Here is a 19,125-nt window from a genome sequence, read left to right as displayed (position 1 = left end):
GCCTGTGCTACCCTTCTGAATGCTGAGGTTGGCTCTAAAGTGTGTGTGTGTATGTGCCTGTGCTACCCTTCTGAATGCTGAGGTTGGCTCTAAAGAGTGTGTGTGTATGTGCCTGTGCTACCCTTCTGAATGCTGAGGTTGGCTCTAAAGAGTGTGTGTGTATGTGCCTGTGCTATCCTTCTGAATGCTGAGGTTGGCTCTAAAGTGTGTGTGTGTGTATGTGCCTGTGTTACCCTTCTGAATGCTGAGGTTGGCTCTAAAGTGTGTGTGTGTGTGTGTGTGTGTGTGCCTGTGCTACCCTTCTGAATGCTGAGGTTGGCTCTAAAGTGTGTGTGTGTATGTGCCTGTGCTATCCTTCTGAATGCTGAGGTTGGCTCTAAAGTGTGTGTGTGTGTGTGTGTGTTTTAAGATTTATTCTCCATCCATAGAACACATGCCTTTAATTCCACTACAAGGAAAGCAGAGGCAGTCAGACCTCAGAGTTCAAGGCCAGCCTAGTCTTTAGATGTAGAGGGAGTTCTAGAACAAACAGGATTACACAGAGAAAAACTGTCTCAAAAATAAAAAAGAAGGAGAAGGAGAAGGGGGGGAGGAGGAGAAGAGAAGAAAGAAGAAAGAAAGAAAAAGAAAGGAAGAAAGAAAGAAAGAAAGAAAGATTTCTTCTTTTATTTTATATCTACGTGTTGGTGTGGGTTACCTACTAAAATCTCCTTGCAGTTAGTTATAGGTGAGCCACCTGACGTGGGTTGTTGGATCTAAACAGTGGTCCTCTGGAAGAGCAGCAACTATTCTTAACCACTGATCCCTAAACTTTATTTCAATTTAAAATGTATTGGTAGTAGTAATAGTGTGTCTATATATCTGTGTGCATGTGTCACAGAAAGTACCTTGGAGGTGGGTTTTGTCTTTTCGTGGTAGTCGGGGACTAAACTCATGACTGTGCAGCACTTTCCACCACTGAGCCAGTGAGATGTGAGTCACATTTCGTTACTTCTTAGAAGCTGTACATAATGGTTGATTTTAGAAATAACTAAAAATGGGAGCCCGAGCCAGGCATAGTAGCACACATCTTTAATCTCAGCTCTCAATGAAAGGCAACTGTCTGTGAGTTTGAGACCAGCCAAGTCTACATAGGACAACCAAGGCTACATACCAAGACTTTGACTCAAAAACAAAACAAAACAAAGAAAAAAAAAAAAAGAAGAAGAAAGAAACGAGAGGAATGGAATTTGAATCCAAGTCATATGTTCATAACTGCTTGTCGCTCCAGCTCCAGGGGATCTGATGCTGCATTCTGACCTCCATGGGCACCTACACACACATACCAGATACACAGATACCACATATACACATACATAAAAATACATCCTTTTTTTCTGATTTTTTTAATAGATATTTTCTTTATATACATTTCAAATGTTATTCCAAAAGTTCCCTATACCCTCCTCCCACTCTGCTCCCCTACCCACCCACTCCTGCTTCTTGGCCCTGGCATTCCCCTGTACTCGGGCATATGAAGTTTGCAATAACAAGGGACCTCTCTTCCCAGTGATGGCTGATTAGGCCATCTTCTGTTACATATGCAGCTAGAGATACGAGCTCTGGGGGTACTGGTTAGTTCATATTGTTGTTCCACCTATAGAGTTGCAGACCCCTTCAGCTCCTTGAGTGCTTTCTCTAGTTTCTCCATTGGGGGCCCTCTGTTCCATCCTATAGATGACTGTGAGCATCCACTTCTGTATTTGCCAGGCACTGGCATAGCTTCATACAAGACAGCTATAACAGGGTCCCTTCAGCAAAATCTTTCTGGCATATGCAATAGTGTCTGGGTTTGGTGGCTGATTATGGGATGGGTCCCCAGGTGGGGTAGTCTCTGAATAGTCCATCCTTTCATCTTAGCTCCAAACTTTATCTCTGTAACTCCTTTCATGGGAAAATGCATCCTTTTTAAAAGGCTTAGAAATAACTGAGGTTGCCGGGCGTGGTGGCGCACGCCTTTGATCCCAGCACTTGGGAGGCAGAGGCAGGCTGATTTCTGAGTTCGAGGCCAGCCTGGTCTACAGAGTGAGTTCCAGGACAGTCAGGGCTACACAGAGAAACCCTGTCTCGAAAAACCAAAAAAAAAAAAAAAAAAAAAAAAAAAGAAAAGGAAATAACTGAAATCACTAAATTCACTTTTGCATCTTTGTTCTTTACAAAATATCTTCTTTCAGGATCTGAAGTGAAAAAAATTGAAGCTATAAATGTTCCATGCACACAACTTTCAATGTCATTTTTCCAACGGTTATACGATGAAAATATTGTACGAGAAAGTGGACACATTGTCAAATGCCTAGATTCTTTCTGTGATCCGTTTCTCATTTCAGACGAACTGAGAAAAGTAAGTAAAGAATTTTAAAATTTCACAGTGGAACTTTATTGAAGGAAATATAAAATATCAAAACTCAAAGCCTGAGTAAACTCTTAAGCTACCTCTAGCTAGTCGATATGACCAGTGCTGTTTCTTCTTAGTGTGTGTACTTAGCAATTTGTATCTGTCAGTCAGATGTTACTGACATGTGAGAGTAAAAATTTGGCTAACACTAGACATTCATAAGACAGTTCCTCTCAACACTCATCTGGCTCAGTATGTCTACAATTCACAGGTAGAGAAATGCTGACCTATTTAATGAGTAGCTGTTGTCTTCTGTAGGAGTCTTTAAATCAAATGAATATGAAGAATATTTATGTAGGATTAGTTATAATGCCACATGCCTGTAATCTTAGCTCTTAAAAGGTAGAGGCAAGGGATCAGGAGTTCGAGGCCAGCCTGGCCTACGTAGTTATAGACTATACTGGGCTACATAGTGAGACCTGTCTCAAAAACAAAACCAACAAAACTAAACTAAAAATGGAGCCTGGGACATAGCACTGTTGGGAGAGTATGTGATGTAGTCAGAGGGCAGCATCAGACTCCTTGGGACTGAAGTATGCACAACACCTTGTGCTTGATTCCCTAGTACTGCATAAACATGGCATGGTGGCATATGCCAATTAAACTAATAGTTTAGGGTGGCCTTGACCTTCTGATCCTGTTCCTACCCCATAATCCTGGGTTTACTGAATGCACCACTACACCATGGCCATGATTGGTTCTCCAAATAAGCATAAGGTGGGCCTGGAAGTGTAGTTAAATGGTGGAGCATGCACTGTCAGAATCATGACTCTGTGATCCCCAGCACACAAAAAGCACTAAGTTTAAAATACTCATTTAAAGTATATGTTAAAACTCCCAAAGCTTAAAGTCATAACCAGAAATTAATTCAATACATTACATTGTATTAAGATGATTTTTTTAATCTTAGGTTTTGCTCATGGAAGACTCTGAAAAATATGAAGTCTTTAGCCCAGTGGAAAGGGAAGAGTTTCTGTTCTGTCTCTTTAAGCATCTCTGCCTCGGAGGGTCCCTTTGTCAGTATGAAGACGTGCTAAAGCCATATCTGGAGACAGCAAAGCTGATCTATAAGGATCTGGTGAGGTAATGCTCTCACTGTGAAATCTAATTGTACGCAGGTGGAACCCCAGTGTCGCTCAAGTTCATATTGGCAACTGCATCGGCCCTTTTGAAGTTTGCCTCTGGCTTTTGGAAGCAAGGATTTCATGACTATGGCTTGTTTTCACTTTTGTTTATTTGTTCAGGGGATGATTTTTTTCTTCCCAGTGCTGGTATTGAATCCATAGGCAAGCATTCTACCATTTAGGCAGCAAACCTGGCTTTAGGGTTCTTATCAGTTCTTGTGTGGTTTGGTTTGTCTTGTCCTGTGAGACAGTCTTACACTGCTACTCAAGCTGCCTTAGAACTCACTCTGCAGTCCAGGCAGTCTCCCTGCATCAGCACCCCAAGTGCTGGGTATCCTCTGGTGCCCAGATCCCCAGACTTAGTTCCCAGTCTTTTCACTCTTGTCCTTCTCTCATTCAAACCTGACACTCACTCTGTCCCATCCAGTGCTGTGATAGCAACTGCCACGTCCCATCCCTCTTCCTCCACCCACCCTCCCTTAAACACCGAAGGAACAGGAGAGATCACAAAGGGTGTGAGTATACGGGGAAGAAAGGCAGGGGAGAGTTGTAAAACCTTTATTCTAAATAAGTAGAAGAATTTTCATTTAGACATAATCTTTCCCCTTCCAAGTTAATGCCAAAGACATGTAGTTAATTTTAGTATTCAACTAGGCACACCCTCCCTGTCTCCCACCCTCCCACCATCCTACCCTTCCTTACTTTTTGAATCTCAGTTCAAGAGCAGACTATAAACTTGAGCCTGAAGAGATGGCTCAGCACATAAGAGAGTCTGCTACATATCCGAAGGATCTCAGCTTGTCCCAGAAACCACAGGGCAGCTTACAACCACCTGTAACTCCAGTTCCAGGGCATATGGTGCCTTCTTCTGGTTTCTATGAGCACTACATACATATAGTATACATACATGCATAGAAGCAAACAATTATACATATAAGATATAAAGCAGTCTTTTAAAAAAAACATAATTTCAAGATTATGAATTGGGGCCATGCCTATAATTCCAGCCCTGAAGAGGCAGAGGCATGAGGATCACTGCAGGCGCTAGGCTAACATGGTCTACATTCTGAATCCAGGACAGGTCAGGTAAACAAAGGCAGCACGATGGCTTGACAGGAAAAGGCTCTTGCTGCACTAGCTAGACAAACTGAGTTCCATCCCTGGAAACCCATGGAAAGGAGGAGAGAACAGATTCCATCATGTTGACCTCTGACCGCCACACTGGTGCTGTGAGAAAGAAAGGAAAAAGAAAACATTTAAGAAAAGTATGCGTGACCATCAAATAGTCGAGCGTGTTCTGCCCACTTGTAATTCGTGTAAACCGAGGAGACTTGTGTCTTCCTCTCTGCAGCCCGCCATGCATGCACACACACACTACCACTCCACCACACTAGTCACACCAGCCTGTGGAATGCCTCACTGCCGTGTGCAGTGGAGAAGGGTTCACTGAGATATTTGAGACAAACAACTCTGGAACTTAAACACTACAGAAATACTCTGTCTCTTAGACACCTTGTAGTCTAATTTGCAACTTCCTTTACATTTTAAAAAGGTTCTGTTAGCATCTCTTAGTTAGACATAATAATGGGTTTCATCAAGATGACTTAATTATAAATGTATGTAATGTACTTTAGATGTATTGCCCTCGTTTACATTTTTGTGTGTTAAAATTTTTTAAAGATATGAAGAGTAACAACAATTCATAAAAAGAACGAGTGAGGTGATGGCATCTTATTTTTATGATTTATTTGTATGTGTACGCATGTACAAGTCCAGTGAGGGCAGAAGAGATGTTGTATCTATCCCCTGGAGCTGGAGTTACAGGAGTTACAGCCTCCTGATACAGACTCCAGGAACAGAACCCAGATCCTCTGCCAGAACAGTGGGTTATCTGAACCACTGAGCTCTCTCCAGCCCCAGGCTTATCATATTTTAAATGTGCCCTTTTTTCCCATCTTAGTGTTCGGAAACATCCTCGAACCAAGGAAATACAAATTACCTCTTCTGTCTTTAAAGTAAAAGCCTACGTGAGTATTGAGCTTGTTAATTGCTCACTACAAATACAGTTGCTCTCCTTGTGGCTTATGCTATCCACTGTTGTGTGTATGTTTGTTATGATGGTGCTAAGTACTTATGAGAATCAAATGTGACAGGGTTCAGCTTCATGGGGAGTCATGCGAGGAGCCTGCTCTCAGGAAGAGAGAAGCAGAGACTCTGAAGGAATGCTGTTTACTGCTGTACTCTCAGTTCTGTCTTCAAGATCTGGGAGAATACCCAACTCTACTTTGAGCACTAAAGGCTTTTCCAGCCCAAAGTTCCAAACTCTTTCCACAATCCTTCCCAAAACAACATGGTCAGGTCTGTCACAGCAATACCCACTATTGTGGCACCACCTTCTCTACTCATTTGCTTGCTGCTGTTGTGATGGAGCATGGATCTGAGCCATCTCAGGGGAGGAGAGGGTTCTTTGCCTTACAGTCCCAGTTCACTACTGAGGGAAGCCGAGGCAGGAACTAAAACGGATTCCATGGGAAAGCGTGACTTACTACTTCGCCTCTTGGCTTGTTCAGCCTGCTCTCTCATATGATACAGACCACTTGTCCAGTGTTGGCACTACCCATGGTGGGCTAGGTTCCTCCTTCATCCATTATTAGTGGAGATAATGCCCCACAGACATACCCACACACAAGTCTGATGGAAGTAATCCCTTAAGAGAGATCCTCTCTTCCCAAAGCTAGTCTAGGTTTGGACCAAATTGACGACAACATGTGGCAGGCATGTGGACCCACCAAGTGTCTCATTAGTCCATAATGTGCATCTCTTAGACTGACAGGTGAGGAAAAGGTACAAGCTAGAATCTTATCACTCAGGGGACTGAGGCAGAAGGCTATCAAGCTCTATCTAGCCTGGACTACCTAATGAAACCCTATCTCAATATACACATACCCCTAAATAAGAAAAAAGCAAGCCAGGCATGGTGGCTCACATCTGTATTCCAGCACTAAGGCAGTATTGCCATGAGTTTGAAGCCAGCCTGGGGTATACAGTTAAATAAAGCACAACAAAAGAGCAAAAGTTCCATGGAAAGACTAGTTTATACATTCCTTAAGAGCAAGAGGTACAGTTATAATACACGTGTGTAATAGATTTGTACTATTAATAATACTATTGGTAGTTTATTGCCAATTTATTATCTAAAATTTTTATATATGTTTAATTATTTGTCTTTGTTGATTGAGACAGACATCTTGCTGTGCACTCCAGACTGGCCTCAAACTCAGTCCTTCTGCCGCAGCCTCCAAAGGACTGCGATTAAAGTTGTATGCCATTATACCTGTCTATGTTTCATGATGCTTGGGCAGAAATATGTATGATAGTCAAAGACTTCAATGTGGTTGAATACTAAATAATTACAGCTTCTCTTTTCAGGACTCTATTGGTGTGTGCTACCCTTCACCTAAAGAGCATGAGCAGACATTTTCGTATTTTGTTGTGGACCCCATCAAGCGTCATGTGAATGTCCTATACCACTGCTATGGTGTAGGGCACACGGCTTAGGATTGTTTAAGTCATCTATTATACTGTTCTTTATTTCACTGTGTCTCTGTGTCAGCACTAACAGATAGATCTATGGCTCTTGGCAGACCAATCAAAGGCCACTGGAAAGAGCCCATTTTGAGCTGAAGAGAACAAACACCAAAGTGCCTATTTCTCAATTTTCCCAGCATACTCATGCTGGAATCCCGGATAGATTCTGTACAAAGTAGAAAGTCACAAGGTCATGTTTGTTCTATTAAGATTCAGCCACATTCCTAATTTCCTTTTTTAAAAATTGTTTTTAGTTTTTCTGAAGAACTGTCTCATCTACCCTAGGATAGGTGAGCCTTGAACTTACTTTGTAGGTAAGGCTGGCCTTGAACTCCTGATCATCGTGCCTCTACCTTTTGAGTGTTGTAATACAAACATGGACCACCAGGCCTGGCCTTTGAGAAGCTAATTGATTCTGGATTAGAATAGAAACATTAAACATCTCTACCACCAGCCATTAATGTGAATTAATATGACTATTTGACTTCAGTTCATGTAATCACATTTTTATAATTGCAGAAAGGTTTATGTCTTGTTGGCATGATACTCAAGAGCTACTCCAGCAGCGGTTCTCTATAAGTTCAAGGCCAGTCTGGTCTACAGAGTAAGTTCTAGGATAGTCGGGGCTACACAGAGAAACCCTGTCTTGAAAAGAAAAGTAAAAAAGGTTTATATCTCTATAGATAGGATAAACATAGAATTCTTTTGCTTTTTTTTTCCACTTAAAATCGTCAGTTAAAAATAATTGTAAACTCTTGGGGCTACAGAAATGGCTTTGTGGTTAAGAGCACCGATTGCTCCTCCAGGCAACTCCAGTTCAGTTCCCAGTACCCATAAGGCAATGCACAACTGTCTGTAACTCTGCTTCCAGGGGACCTGACCAAACACCAATGTACATAAAATAAAAATAAATAAATTTTTAAAAATAACTGTAAATTCTTATTATATAACAAAGTAAAACTCTGGCTGTCACACAGTTTCTAATTGATACAAAGTAGTGATACATATGCTATCTGGAACATGGCAGGTGCTGCTAATACTGAAACCCAGCATTGTATGCGTGCTAGGCAATTGCTCTACTCACTGTGATATGTCAGCACAAGGTCAGTCTGGCCTCCAACCAAGGATGACCTTGAACTCTTGATCTTCCTGCCCCTATATCCTAAGTGCCAGCCAGGGTTACACTTATAGGCCACCAAGAACTGTCTAGTCCTTGAATTTTAATTCTACAATTATTTATTCTGTGACCCTGAGGGGACAATGTAACCTTTCTTTCTTTAGTTGCCTTTTCTGTAAAATGGGAGAAATAGTAAGATCCTTCATAAATTATAAAGACTACAATATATCTCAAGTATACAATGCTACCAAGTGTATAGTTTAAGGCTATACTCATGCTCAATTAGGGAAATTCAAATAAAACAAACAAACAAAAAATCTGAGAAGCAGATTATCTGCTAGCTTTCTTGGGGTCAGCATTGCTTCTGTACAGATTCTTAGCCTAGCATGTAAACAGAGGGAATCTTGCTGCGTCTCTCCCTGGGCCCAGAGAGTGTAAGCTCCCCAGTGAACTTGGATACCAAACAGTCCGTTATTGTCATTTTAAAAATTGTGAGGCTGGTGAGATGGCTCAGCAGGTAAGAGCACTGACTGCTCTTCCAGAGTTCAAATCCCAGCAACCACATGGTGGCTCACAACCACCCATAAGAGATCTGATGCCCTCTTCTGGCATGTCTGAAGACAGCTACAGTGTACTTATGTAAAATAATAAATAAATCTTTGGGCCAGAGCAAGTAAGGACTGAGTGAGTGGAGTTAACCGGAGCATGCAGGGCTGACTAGAAAGAGTAGAGTTGAGCAGAGCAAGCAGAGGTCCTAAAATTCAATTCCCAACAATCACATGAAGGCTCACAACCATCTGTACAGCTACAGTGTACTCATATACATAAAATAAATAAATAAATATTTTTAAAAAATGTATATAAGTCTGCATTTGTTTCTGGACACAATGTTTATGCCTAATGCCCCAGGAGGCCAGAAGAGGGGGTCAGGACACCCATAAGTGGAGCCACTGCTAGCTTAACTGAACCTGGAACCTCTGTAGGAGCAGTAAGAGCTCTTAGCTGCTGAGTCCTCTCTCTAGACCCTGCCACCTTTTGTACATTTGGACTAAACTATTTTTAAAATATTATTTCTTTAATATATATGAGTACACTGTAGCTGTCTTCAGACACACACCAGAAGAGAGCATCAGATCCCATTACAGATAGTGTGAGCCACCTTGTGGTTGCTGGGAATTGAACTCAGAACTTCTGGAAGAACAGTCAGTGCTCTGAACCACTGAGCCATTTCTCCAGTCCCTGGACTAAATTATTTTAATTCACTAATTTGTTCAATATTTACTTCTCATAAAACAGGGCCCGTGTCTAGTTGTGTTTTATGTTTGTTTGTTTGTTTATATGTGGAGGGTTTGAGGAAGGCTCTCACAGTAGGTTGGAACTCAGTACATAGACCAGGCTGGCCTACAGCTTGCTGCTGCCTTCAGAGCACAGGGATGCAGGTGTGTGGCACCACAGCAGCTGCCTTGTCTGCTTGTCTGCTTTATATACCCTGGCTACAGATCATTTGAGAAGAAAAGCGATTCCTTAGAGAGAACGTGTTGAGCATGTGGCGTGAGGCAGAGGGTCCCTTAGGAGCAGGGGTCACAAAGACAAATCCCCTCTGCAGGGCTTATCAGCTCTCAAGCCCGCTAGCCATGCCTACTCGTACATCTTAAGCTCTCTGCTCAGTCCCTCCAGTCAGCCCCGAAGGGTTTGCTCAAGGGGTTTTTGTTTGTTTGTTTTTTCGAGACAGGGTTTCTCTGTGTAGCCCTGGCCATCCTGGAACTCACTCTGTAGACCAGGCTGGCCTCGAACTCAGAAATCCACCTGCCTCTGCCTCCCAAGTGCTGGGATCAAAGGCATGCGCCACCACCGCCCGGCTTGCTGAAGTTTTTGAACTGTCAGAACCTGTATTAATTGTGCAGTGTAGGGTAAGATGTGGAGCCTGGGAACATGCCTCCGGCCCCACGGTCCCTGGAAAATAGCAACAGCCTGTAGAAGCCGTTAAAAAAAAAAAAAAAATGCAAGCTGAGTCAACTGAGAAAGGTTGTCAAGGTTCAGACAGCTGGCGATGTGACAGCAAACATGGCCAGTGTCATATGAATGGTATTCTGGGACTTCAAAACATTCTTCAAAAATCCCAGATGCTACTTAAGGAAGAAGGTCTCAGAATTATAGTTTGGACATTAGATAGAGACATAGGGAAGTCTGGGAAATGCTGAACACTGTAGTTCCCATGAAGGCAAATGAAGATACAGGCATAGGCACAGGAGGCTTGGGAGGCTCATGGGCACCTGAGAGGGTGCCTGACACTGTGGCGCCCTGTTCCGGACTCCTGTACATGGGAAGGCAGCTTCCTAGGGACCTCCTCACTGAAGTCAGAGCCATGGTGCTGCGAAATTTCTTGCTGTCTTAGGCGGTATATAGCCACCATCAGATGACAGAGTGGCATAGTCACATCATAAAGTGGTACCTTACAAAGATTACTCTCACTAAACAAAGTCCAGAGACCAGAGAGAAGCTTGGAGCTGTCAAAGCAGCAGATTGGCCAACTTTAAATTTATACCAACTACCCACTGTCTGGCTAACATGAGTTAAAAACAGTGAATGAATACTCAGGAAAAACAAATCAGGCTGGGGATGGGGCTCATTTGGTAGAGTGATTCTTAGCAGGCAAAAAAGCCCTCAGAAACCAGAGATGTGCAAGCAGGAACCGTGAACTCAAAGTCATCTGCAGCTCTATACTGAGCTTGAGGCCAGCATGGAAGACGGGAACTCCTATCTCCAAACAAAAATAACAACAAAGAAAACAAAACTCAGCAACAGCATGGAAATGATGACTCTGTGCTGAAAGATGCTTGCTGTTAAGATTGACCTAGCAATGTAAGGAGACAATTGCTGTCTCCACACCCAAATCTCAGCTAATGCTTATAAACAACACACAATAAATAAATGTAATTAGCCAGGTGGTATCCCAGCACTTGGGAGGCAGAGGCAGGCAGATTTCTGAGTTCCAGGCCAGCCTGGTCTACAGAATGAGTTCCAGGACAGCCAGGGCTACACAGAGAAACTGTCTTGAAACACCAAAATAAATAAATAATGAATAAATAAATAGATGAATAAATAAATAGATGAATAAATAAATAAATAAATGTAATTTTAAAACTTTAAATCAGGGCTGGGAGCACAGTCCCATACTACAGTACTTGCCTGGGTTGTATAAGGTCCTAGGTTCAATCCCAGCACTGTAAAACAAGAAATAAGAGTAAGACAAAATTCAGTGTGGCCCGAAAGAGGAAGAGTAAACAAACTGGATGAGTTCTGAGGTGACAGGGCTTGAAGAACCCGGAAGTGGTATCTGTGGGAGGAAATTGTGGTTAGACGGGGAATCCCTCAGCCTCCCTCCCTTTTTCTTTATTCTCAGGCCTCAATGCTCTGATTCACAGGCCTGTGGGCATTGTTCGAAACCATACTCAACCAGCTTTGACCCCTGTTTTCAAAACAGGTTTGCAGATCCTAAAAGCTGGTTGGAGGCTTCTTAAGGAAAAAGATATCCTATATTCTCTTACCCAATTAATCACCACTAAATATTACAAACTAATATAGCTGGGTGTGTTGGCTCAAACCTATAATCCTAACACTTGAGATGTGTGAGTTCCAGGCCAGTCTGGGATATAGAGTGAGCCTCTCTCTCAAAATAAACAAACAAAATCTTGTACTCGGGAGGCAGAGGCAGGTAGGTAGATCTCTGGTTGTTTGAGGCAATCCTGGACTACAAGAATGAGTTCCAAGCCAGGGCTAAACAGAGAAACCCTGCCATAAAAACAAAAAAACAATCCAGGTTTCCCGTGGCGCACGCCTTTAATCCCAGCACTCGGGAGGCAGAGGCAGGCGGATTTCTGAGTTCGAGGTCAGCCTGGTCTACAAAGTGAGTTCCAGGACAGCCAAGGCTACACAGAGAAACCCTGCCTCGAAAAACCAAAAAAAAACAAAAAACAAAACAAAAAAAAAAAAAAAAACCTTGTAGTCATCCCATGGATGTTTATTATAATTGCCTACTATGTTCTAGCCATGGCCCACATATTAAATATGAATAATATTTTGGTGCAGTGAGTCACAAGAGTCTCAGTACTAGAGAGGTCAAGGCACTTGGGGGAAGGGGTGTTACTGCAAGTGAGGCCCTGGGGTCTGCAAAATAGTGCCTTGACTAAAAACAATACGAGGCTGGAGAACTGACTTAAGGGTTAATTGGGATTGCTGCTCTTAAGAAAGCCCTGAATGTGGTGCCCAGCAACCATGTCAGGATGCTCACAGCTATCTGTAACCCCACTTCCAGGGGATCCATACCCTCTTTGACCTACCCAGGCACCTGCCTGCATGTGCACACATTCACACATTATACATACATTTTTAAAAAAAGTTTTCAAAGAGTATACTCTCAGGTGGGCGGTGGTGGCGCACGCCTTTAATCCCAGCACTTGGGAGGCAGAGGCAGGTGGATTTCTGAGTTCGAAGCCAGCCTGATCTACAGAGTGAGTTCCAGGACAGCCAGAGCTACACAGAGAAACCCTGTCTCGAAAAAAAAAAAAAAAAAAAAAAAAAAAAAGAGTGTACTCTCCTCTTGTTCTGCCCATCCCCTACAAAAATAGGTTAAAATTTAATAAAATTTTTATCTTTGTGTGTGTATTTTTATCTTTGTGTGTGTGTGTGTGTGTTATTCAAGTGCTCATGGAGGCCAAAAGGGTGTCAGACTCCCTGAAGCTGAAGTTCAGGTAGTTTTAAGCAGCCCAGTGTGAGTGCTAGGAATTGAATCCGGTCCTCTGGAAGAGTGCTGGAGTTTTGCACACTTTGAAAAGTCCCTGTGACCATTATGTGGTAAATGAGTTCAAGAGGCCACACTGCCAGCTCCTTGCTGGCAGGTCCAGGCGAGAGGAGACAGGTCCTGGTCCCACTGGGGTATCTCCGGGTCTGAGCAGGATGGCCCAAAACAAGCCGGGAGTCTTGCCGAAGCAGAAACTCAACTTTATGGCATCAGCCTCTTGCTTATATAAGTTCAGAACATAGGGAGGGGGATTTTTGGTGGGGTGAGATGATGTAGGAGGTGGGGAAGGGAGACAGAGGGTATGGAGTGACTGACAGGGCCAATGGCAAAGCTCTACATCAGCAACAGTGGGACAGAAGCAGGGCCAAACAGGGCTTTCTGAGTCACCCCTATACAGAAGTGACCGAGACAGGTCTCAAAACTTGAGCCAGGCTCGGGTTTGTCCTCAAGGTTCAAACCAGGGCCAAAATGGGGCCCAACACCACATAAAGTGGGAAAACAGTATCAGAATTAATAACTAAGAAAAGTGTCGTGAGCTTTAGTGAAGATGGAGATAGGAAGAACTAGACCCTCTCCCCAACTTTGACTTACAGTTTTAACTGCTAGTGCCCTAGAAGGTATTTGGAGAAAAAAGAGATTATTAAAATAAAGTTAGGCCGAGCAGAGTGGCACGCGCCTTTAATCCCAGCACTCGGGAGGCAGAGGCAAGCAGATTTCTGAGTTTGAAGCCAGCCTGGTCTACAAAGTGAATTCCAGGACAGCCAAGGCTATACAGAGAAACCCTGTCTCGAAAAACAATAAATAAATAAATAAATAAATAAATAAATAAATAAATAAAATAAAGTTAGATCTTATGGCTTTCACAATATGTGTCACAATGTGTGTTACATATACACATACAGAGACACACAGACATACCACACACATCCATGCACACCGTAATATATTTTTTAAAATAGAATATAGACTAAAAGAGAAGAATGTGCAGAAACCAGGAATAAAATACAAGGATTAAACCTCACAAGAAACCAGTCTCATAAAGGCCTTGACCTCGGACTTCAGGCCTCTAGGACTGTGGGGAAAGTTTTTGTTCTTCAATTCCCCAAGTCTGCATAGTTTGTTGAGAGCCTTCCAAAATAACATATGGAGGAAAGTGGGTGTGTGTCAGATGCACCCTTGAACCCAGAAGCAGTGTGATTTGCTGGTGGAGTTCAAGGAGATTTGTGTGCTGCTGATTTAGACCAATTGGAAATCAGTGTGGCAACAACAGTGAACAAAGGCTTTGAGATCAAGTGGGACTGCAGTTAATGGGACAGGATACTGTGTGTGTGTGGGGGGGGAGCCTTGGGAACTGTACACGTGTGCACATGATGTCCCCACTGTTAACTTCTTCACAGCTGATGTTACTGGGAGGTATGCAGTAGGAGCTACCACAGTTTTCAGTGGGCGAGCAAGGATGAACACACCCTTTGAGAGAACTGGGGTGGAATGGTAAAAGATTGATGGGAATAGGAAAGATGAGATGGAGACTGGGAGAGCAGCCAGAAACTGACTGGGAAAACTGAGGTGTAAGTTGAGAAGGGGCTGGTGTCCCTGAGAAGATCGGCAGGAACCTCAGTAGCACACACAGCAATAGGCACATCCCATCTACCATTTCCTATGTAGACAGCAATCCTACCTAAACCATCTTGCCTCTTAAAGCAAGATGGTTTAGGTCAGGATTGGTGCCAGAGATGCTTTTGTATAGAAACTGAACAAATGTTTCTATAATAGAAAAGTAATCTGACCTCCACCTCATGATAATCCTCCTGCCTCTGCTTCCTGGATGCTGTGATTGCAGACATGTACCACCACATCCAGCTAGGGAAGGGATTGTGTTTTTTTCTTTCTAGTGAAGTACCTTAGAACCAGCAATTCTTCTTCATCACTGAAGAGCTCTATGATCTGAGCAAGTCACACACAGCAGTATATGCAAGAAGCCTCTGTGACAAAGGGATTGTTCCATATGAGCCCTACACAATGCCTCAGTGGCAGCCACATGCATGAAGTTCCAAGCGCCTAGAGCAGCTGTCCTATCAAACAACACAGAACAACTTCCTGGGACTTAAGGTTCTTCCTCCGAGCTTGCTTGCCTTTTAGTTACAAAGCACTGCCATTCCAATTCACAGCAAATGCATGGGCTTCACAGAAGAAAGCAAGCTCTGACCTCCCCCAAAAAACAGATTACTGAAGAATGTGATGTTATAGTTTGTGCAGATAGAGAAGCAGACATGGAGTAATCAGTATAAATAATGGTGTGTACTGTGTGCCATTAGTTGAAGAGGACTCAGAGAACTGTAGCAAGATGACAAGGGTTGAGGAGTGGCCGGAGTCAAGGTTATGTAACTGCTATTAAGAGAAAAAGACAGCTGAACTTTACTATGGTGTTCTAGCACGTGAGAAAAGATAGATGAGTTTTACCACGCTGTTCTAGCACGAGAGGTGACTCAATAGTATCAGCCATTCATTAGTGATCCAACAGAACCCGAGGCATTACAAGGGCATTTCCAGAGTTTGGCATTTTAAAAATTTCAAAAGACACACTTTTGATTTTGATTTAAAAGATTTAAAAGATTCATTTTTTAAAATTTATTTATTTTAAGTAAGTACACTGTAGCTGTCTTCAGACACCCCAGAAGAGGTTATCAGATCTCATTACGGATGGTTGTAAGCCACCATGTGGTTGCTGGGATTTGAACTTAGGACCTCTGAAAGAGCAGTCAGTGCTCTTAACCTCTGAGCCATCTCTCCAGCCCCAAAAGATTTATTTTTTAGTCAGGCAGTGGTGACACACACCTTTAGTAGCAATACTCCAGAGGCAGAGGTAGCAGATCTCTGAATTTGAAGCCAGTCTAGTTTACACACCAAGTGCTAGGACAGACATCCAGGCTACACAGAGAAACTCTGTCTCAAGTAATAATAATAAAATAATAATTATAACAACACATTTTTATTTTAGTGTGTATGCATGCATGCATGTGTTTTTGTGTGTGCATGCCTGTGCATCTTTGTGAAGATGAATCTGCAAACAGATTACTTGGAGCTGAAGCTCTATGAGTGCTGGTGTCTGGGCTCTGGTTCTCTGCAAGCATAGCAAGTACAATAAGCTATGGAGCCATCTCCTCAGCCCTGCCTGAAATACAGTTTTTAATTCATTTTTATTTGTTAAAAACAAGTAAATTTTCCTTTGTGTGCTTGGGTGTCTTATCTACAGGTACTGTATGCCAAGTGCTTGTCTGGGACTTGCAAAGTCCAGGGAAGGTGCCATACCCTGTATAACTGGAGTCACAGACGGTGGTATACCATCATGTAGATGCTGGGAATGGAACTTAGGTCCTCTGGAAGAACAGTAAGTATTCTTAGCTGCTGAGCCATCTCTTCAGCCCTAATTAAATATCTCTAAAGACATTTCTGAACCATAGGTTATGTTAAAGACATGCCTATGTCAAACCACACCCATATTATACCTATTAAAACTGCAACTAGCTGGGCATAGTGCCATACATCTTTAGTCCCACCACTTTGGAGGCAGAGGTGGGCTTGTATCTGAGTTCAAGGCCAACCTGGTCTACATAGTGAGTTTCAGGACAACTATGGCTACGTAGAGAGGCATACATACAGGCAAGACTCATACACATAAAGATAAATAAATCTATTTTAACCCAAGGGTTTTGCTCTCTTTGTTTGTTTGTTTGTTTGTTTGTTTGTTTGTTTGTTTTGAGGCAGGGTTTCTCTGTATAGCACTGGCTGTCCTGGAACTCACTTTGTAGACCAGGCTGGCCTCAAACTCAGAAATCTGCCTGCCTCTGCCTCCCGAGTGCTGGGATTAAAGGCGTGAGCCACCATGCTCGGTTGGGTTTTGCTCTCTTAACTTGGTTTGCTGACACAGATCTGTGTGACTGGCTAACCTGTAGTCTTGCTCTTCTGTATGTTGATGTCCAACCTGTTAAAAAAAAAAGGCCCACTCCTTTCAAACCTGTCTGTTGTTTAGCATTATAACAACTATAGATGCATGCAGGCCGCCTCTGTAAAATAGTTATATATGGGAGCTGAGGTAGGAAAGAGAATTGCTTGCGGCAAGTTCAAAGTCAGCTTGGGCTAGAGAGAGAGACCTTTTCTCAGAAAACAAAAGCAAAAAGTTATATATGCTGTAGTATAATTTTCCACTAGAATTCTTGTTTGCTCTGTATTGAGACAGGGTTCTGATTTGTGATCCAGGTCTTGAGCTCAGTCTATATAGCTCAGGCTTGCCTCAACTCCTGGCAGGCATATACCACCATTCACATCTGCAAAGTGGGTTTTATTATGGTAATCCCTTTATATGCTAACACCGGAAAAATAATACACTATAAAATATTCTACATTGTTTTGTTCTTAGAATTAAAAAAAATCACTGGTATAAATTTTATGCATCAAAGTAAATACTTTGAATGTATAACTGCATCACCTCATCATTTATCTCAGAAATGTTTATATCTAGTACATAATATATAGTTAGTTGCTAGGTGTGGTGGTGTACGCCTTTAATCCCAGCACTCGGGAGGCAGAGGCAGGTAGATTTCTGAGTTCGAGGCCAGCTTGGTCTACAAAGTGAGTTCCAGGACAGCAAGGGCTACACAGAGAAACCCTGTCTCGAAAAACCAAAAATAAATAAATAAATAAATAAATAAATAAATAAATTGTGTGTGTGTGTGTGTGTGTGTGTGTGTGTGTATAGTTGATTGTTGGAAATACTTAGTTGATAACCTTCCAATTCATTTAAGGTCAGTTTTTGGCTTTGTCTGTGATGCTAGGAATCAAAGCCAAGGCCTTATGTATGGTGGGCAAGTATGCTACCACTGAGCTGCATCTCCAGCCTAATTTTTTGTTGTTGTTGTTGTTTTTATTTAAAAACTTCTTTTCAAGTTAGATTCTTCCATACGTATGGGGTCACATCAGCAACCTCAGCACTGAGCAGGCTGAGGGAAGATCTTATGCTTGAGGGCTGTCTATATTACAGGACCTTTTCTGAAAATTTGTGACCCTCAGTCCTCCTGCCTGAGCTCCTCAAGTAAGTAGCTGAGTGGTAAGCATGAGGCAGCGTGCCTGGTCTACTTGTAGATTTAAACATTTTCATCATCAGTTGATGGACAGCAAGGATAGTTCTGGTTTCTTGCTACTGTGAATGTAGCTGCAATAAAAACAGATGCCCACGCATCTCTGTACAACAATATGGAGTCCTTCAAAGCATGAGACCAGGAGGCATAGGGCTGGGTCAGATGGCAGTTCTCTCTTCTGGGCTGTGAGAAATCTCTACTGGTCCATCATGGCTGCCCTAGTTTATACTCCCAAAGCACTGACTAGGGTCCTCTTCTCACCACACCTGCAGTAACTATCACAGTATTAATTGTTTCTTTTACTTTTATTACTTCAAAAAATTTGAAGATTAGGAGGGAGGGAGATCAATATTAGAGCACTTGGCCTGCCTGTGTTTGAATCCCAGCACTGAAAAAAATAATAAAAACTTGGGCAAAATTCTCCAACACTTAGTATGATATGTTGCAGGCATAAGGCCTGGAAGCTTCAAACAGTCTCAAGAATACAGTAGATAGCAAGACATTTGAGATTCAAGCCTGAAACTTTACCATGGGCTCAGGGATCCTCATATTCTGTCTGTCTGTCTGTTTGTCTTGCCTCTCTCTCTCTCTCTCTCTCTCTCTCTCTCTCTCTCATATTCTCTGTCTCCCTCCCTCCCTCTCTCCCTTGTTCCTACTTTTACATTTATTGAGCATCTACAGCAAGGAGTAGAGCAGAAAGTAGAAATGGGCTGTCTTAGTCAGGATTTCTATTCCTGAGCAAACATCATGACCAAGAAGCAAGTTGGGGAGGAAAGGGTTTATTCAGCTTACACTTCCACACTGCTGTTCTTCACTTAAGGAAGTCAGGACTGGAACTCAAGCAGGTCAGGAAGCAGGAGTTGATGCAGAGGCCATGGAGGGATGTTTCTTATGGCTTGGTTCCCCTGGCTTGCTCAGCTTGCTTT

At 42.6% G+C, this 19,125-nt stretch overlaps 1 protein-coding gene across 2 annotated transcripts in view; it reads left to right on the top strand.

The window, feature by feature from the left end:
- Positions 1-7,912, top strand: part of Cfap300 (cilia and flagella associated protein 300) — a 21,535-nt gene extending 13,623 nt beyond the window's left edge. Inside the window, exons 4-7 of one of the 2 annotated variants that reach the window (XM_021171927.2) lie at positions 2,214-2,380; positions 3,345-3,517; positions 5,519-5,585; positions 6,988-7,912. In XM_021171927.2, the coding sequence (XP_021027586.2) occupies positions 2,214-2,380; positions 3,345-3,517; positions 5,519-5,585; positions 6,988-7,116 (536 nt within the window). In that variant the 3' untranslated portion in view covers positions 7,117-7,912. The remainder of the gene's footprint in view (positions 1-2,213; positions 2,381-3,344; positions 3,518-5,518; positions 5,586-6,987) is intronic. The other variant, XM_029482084.1, reaches the window with a different exon arrangement.
- The last annotated feature ends 11,213 nt before the right edge of the window (positions 7,913-19,125 follow it).

The sequence above is a fragment of the Mus caroli genome, chromosome 9, assembly GCF_900094665.2.
Source record: "Mus caroli chromosome 9, CAROLI_EIJ_v1.1, whole genome shotgun sequence".
Taxonomy (NCBI): domain Eukaryota; kingdom Metazoa; phylum Chordata; class Mammalia; order Rodentia; family Muridae; genus Mus; species Mus caroli.
The sequence above is the reverse complement of the archived record's forward strand: the minus strand, read 5'-3'. Positions and strand labels throughout refer to the sequence as shown.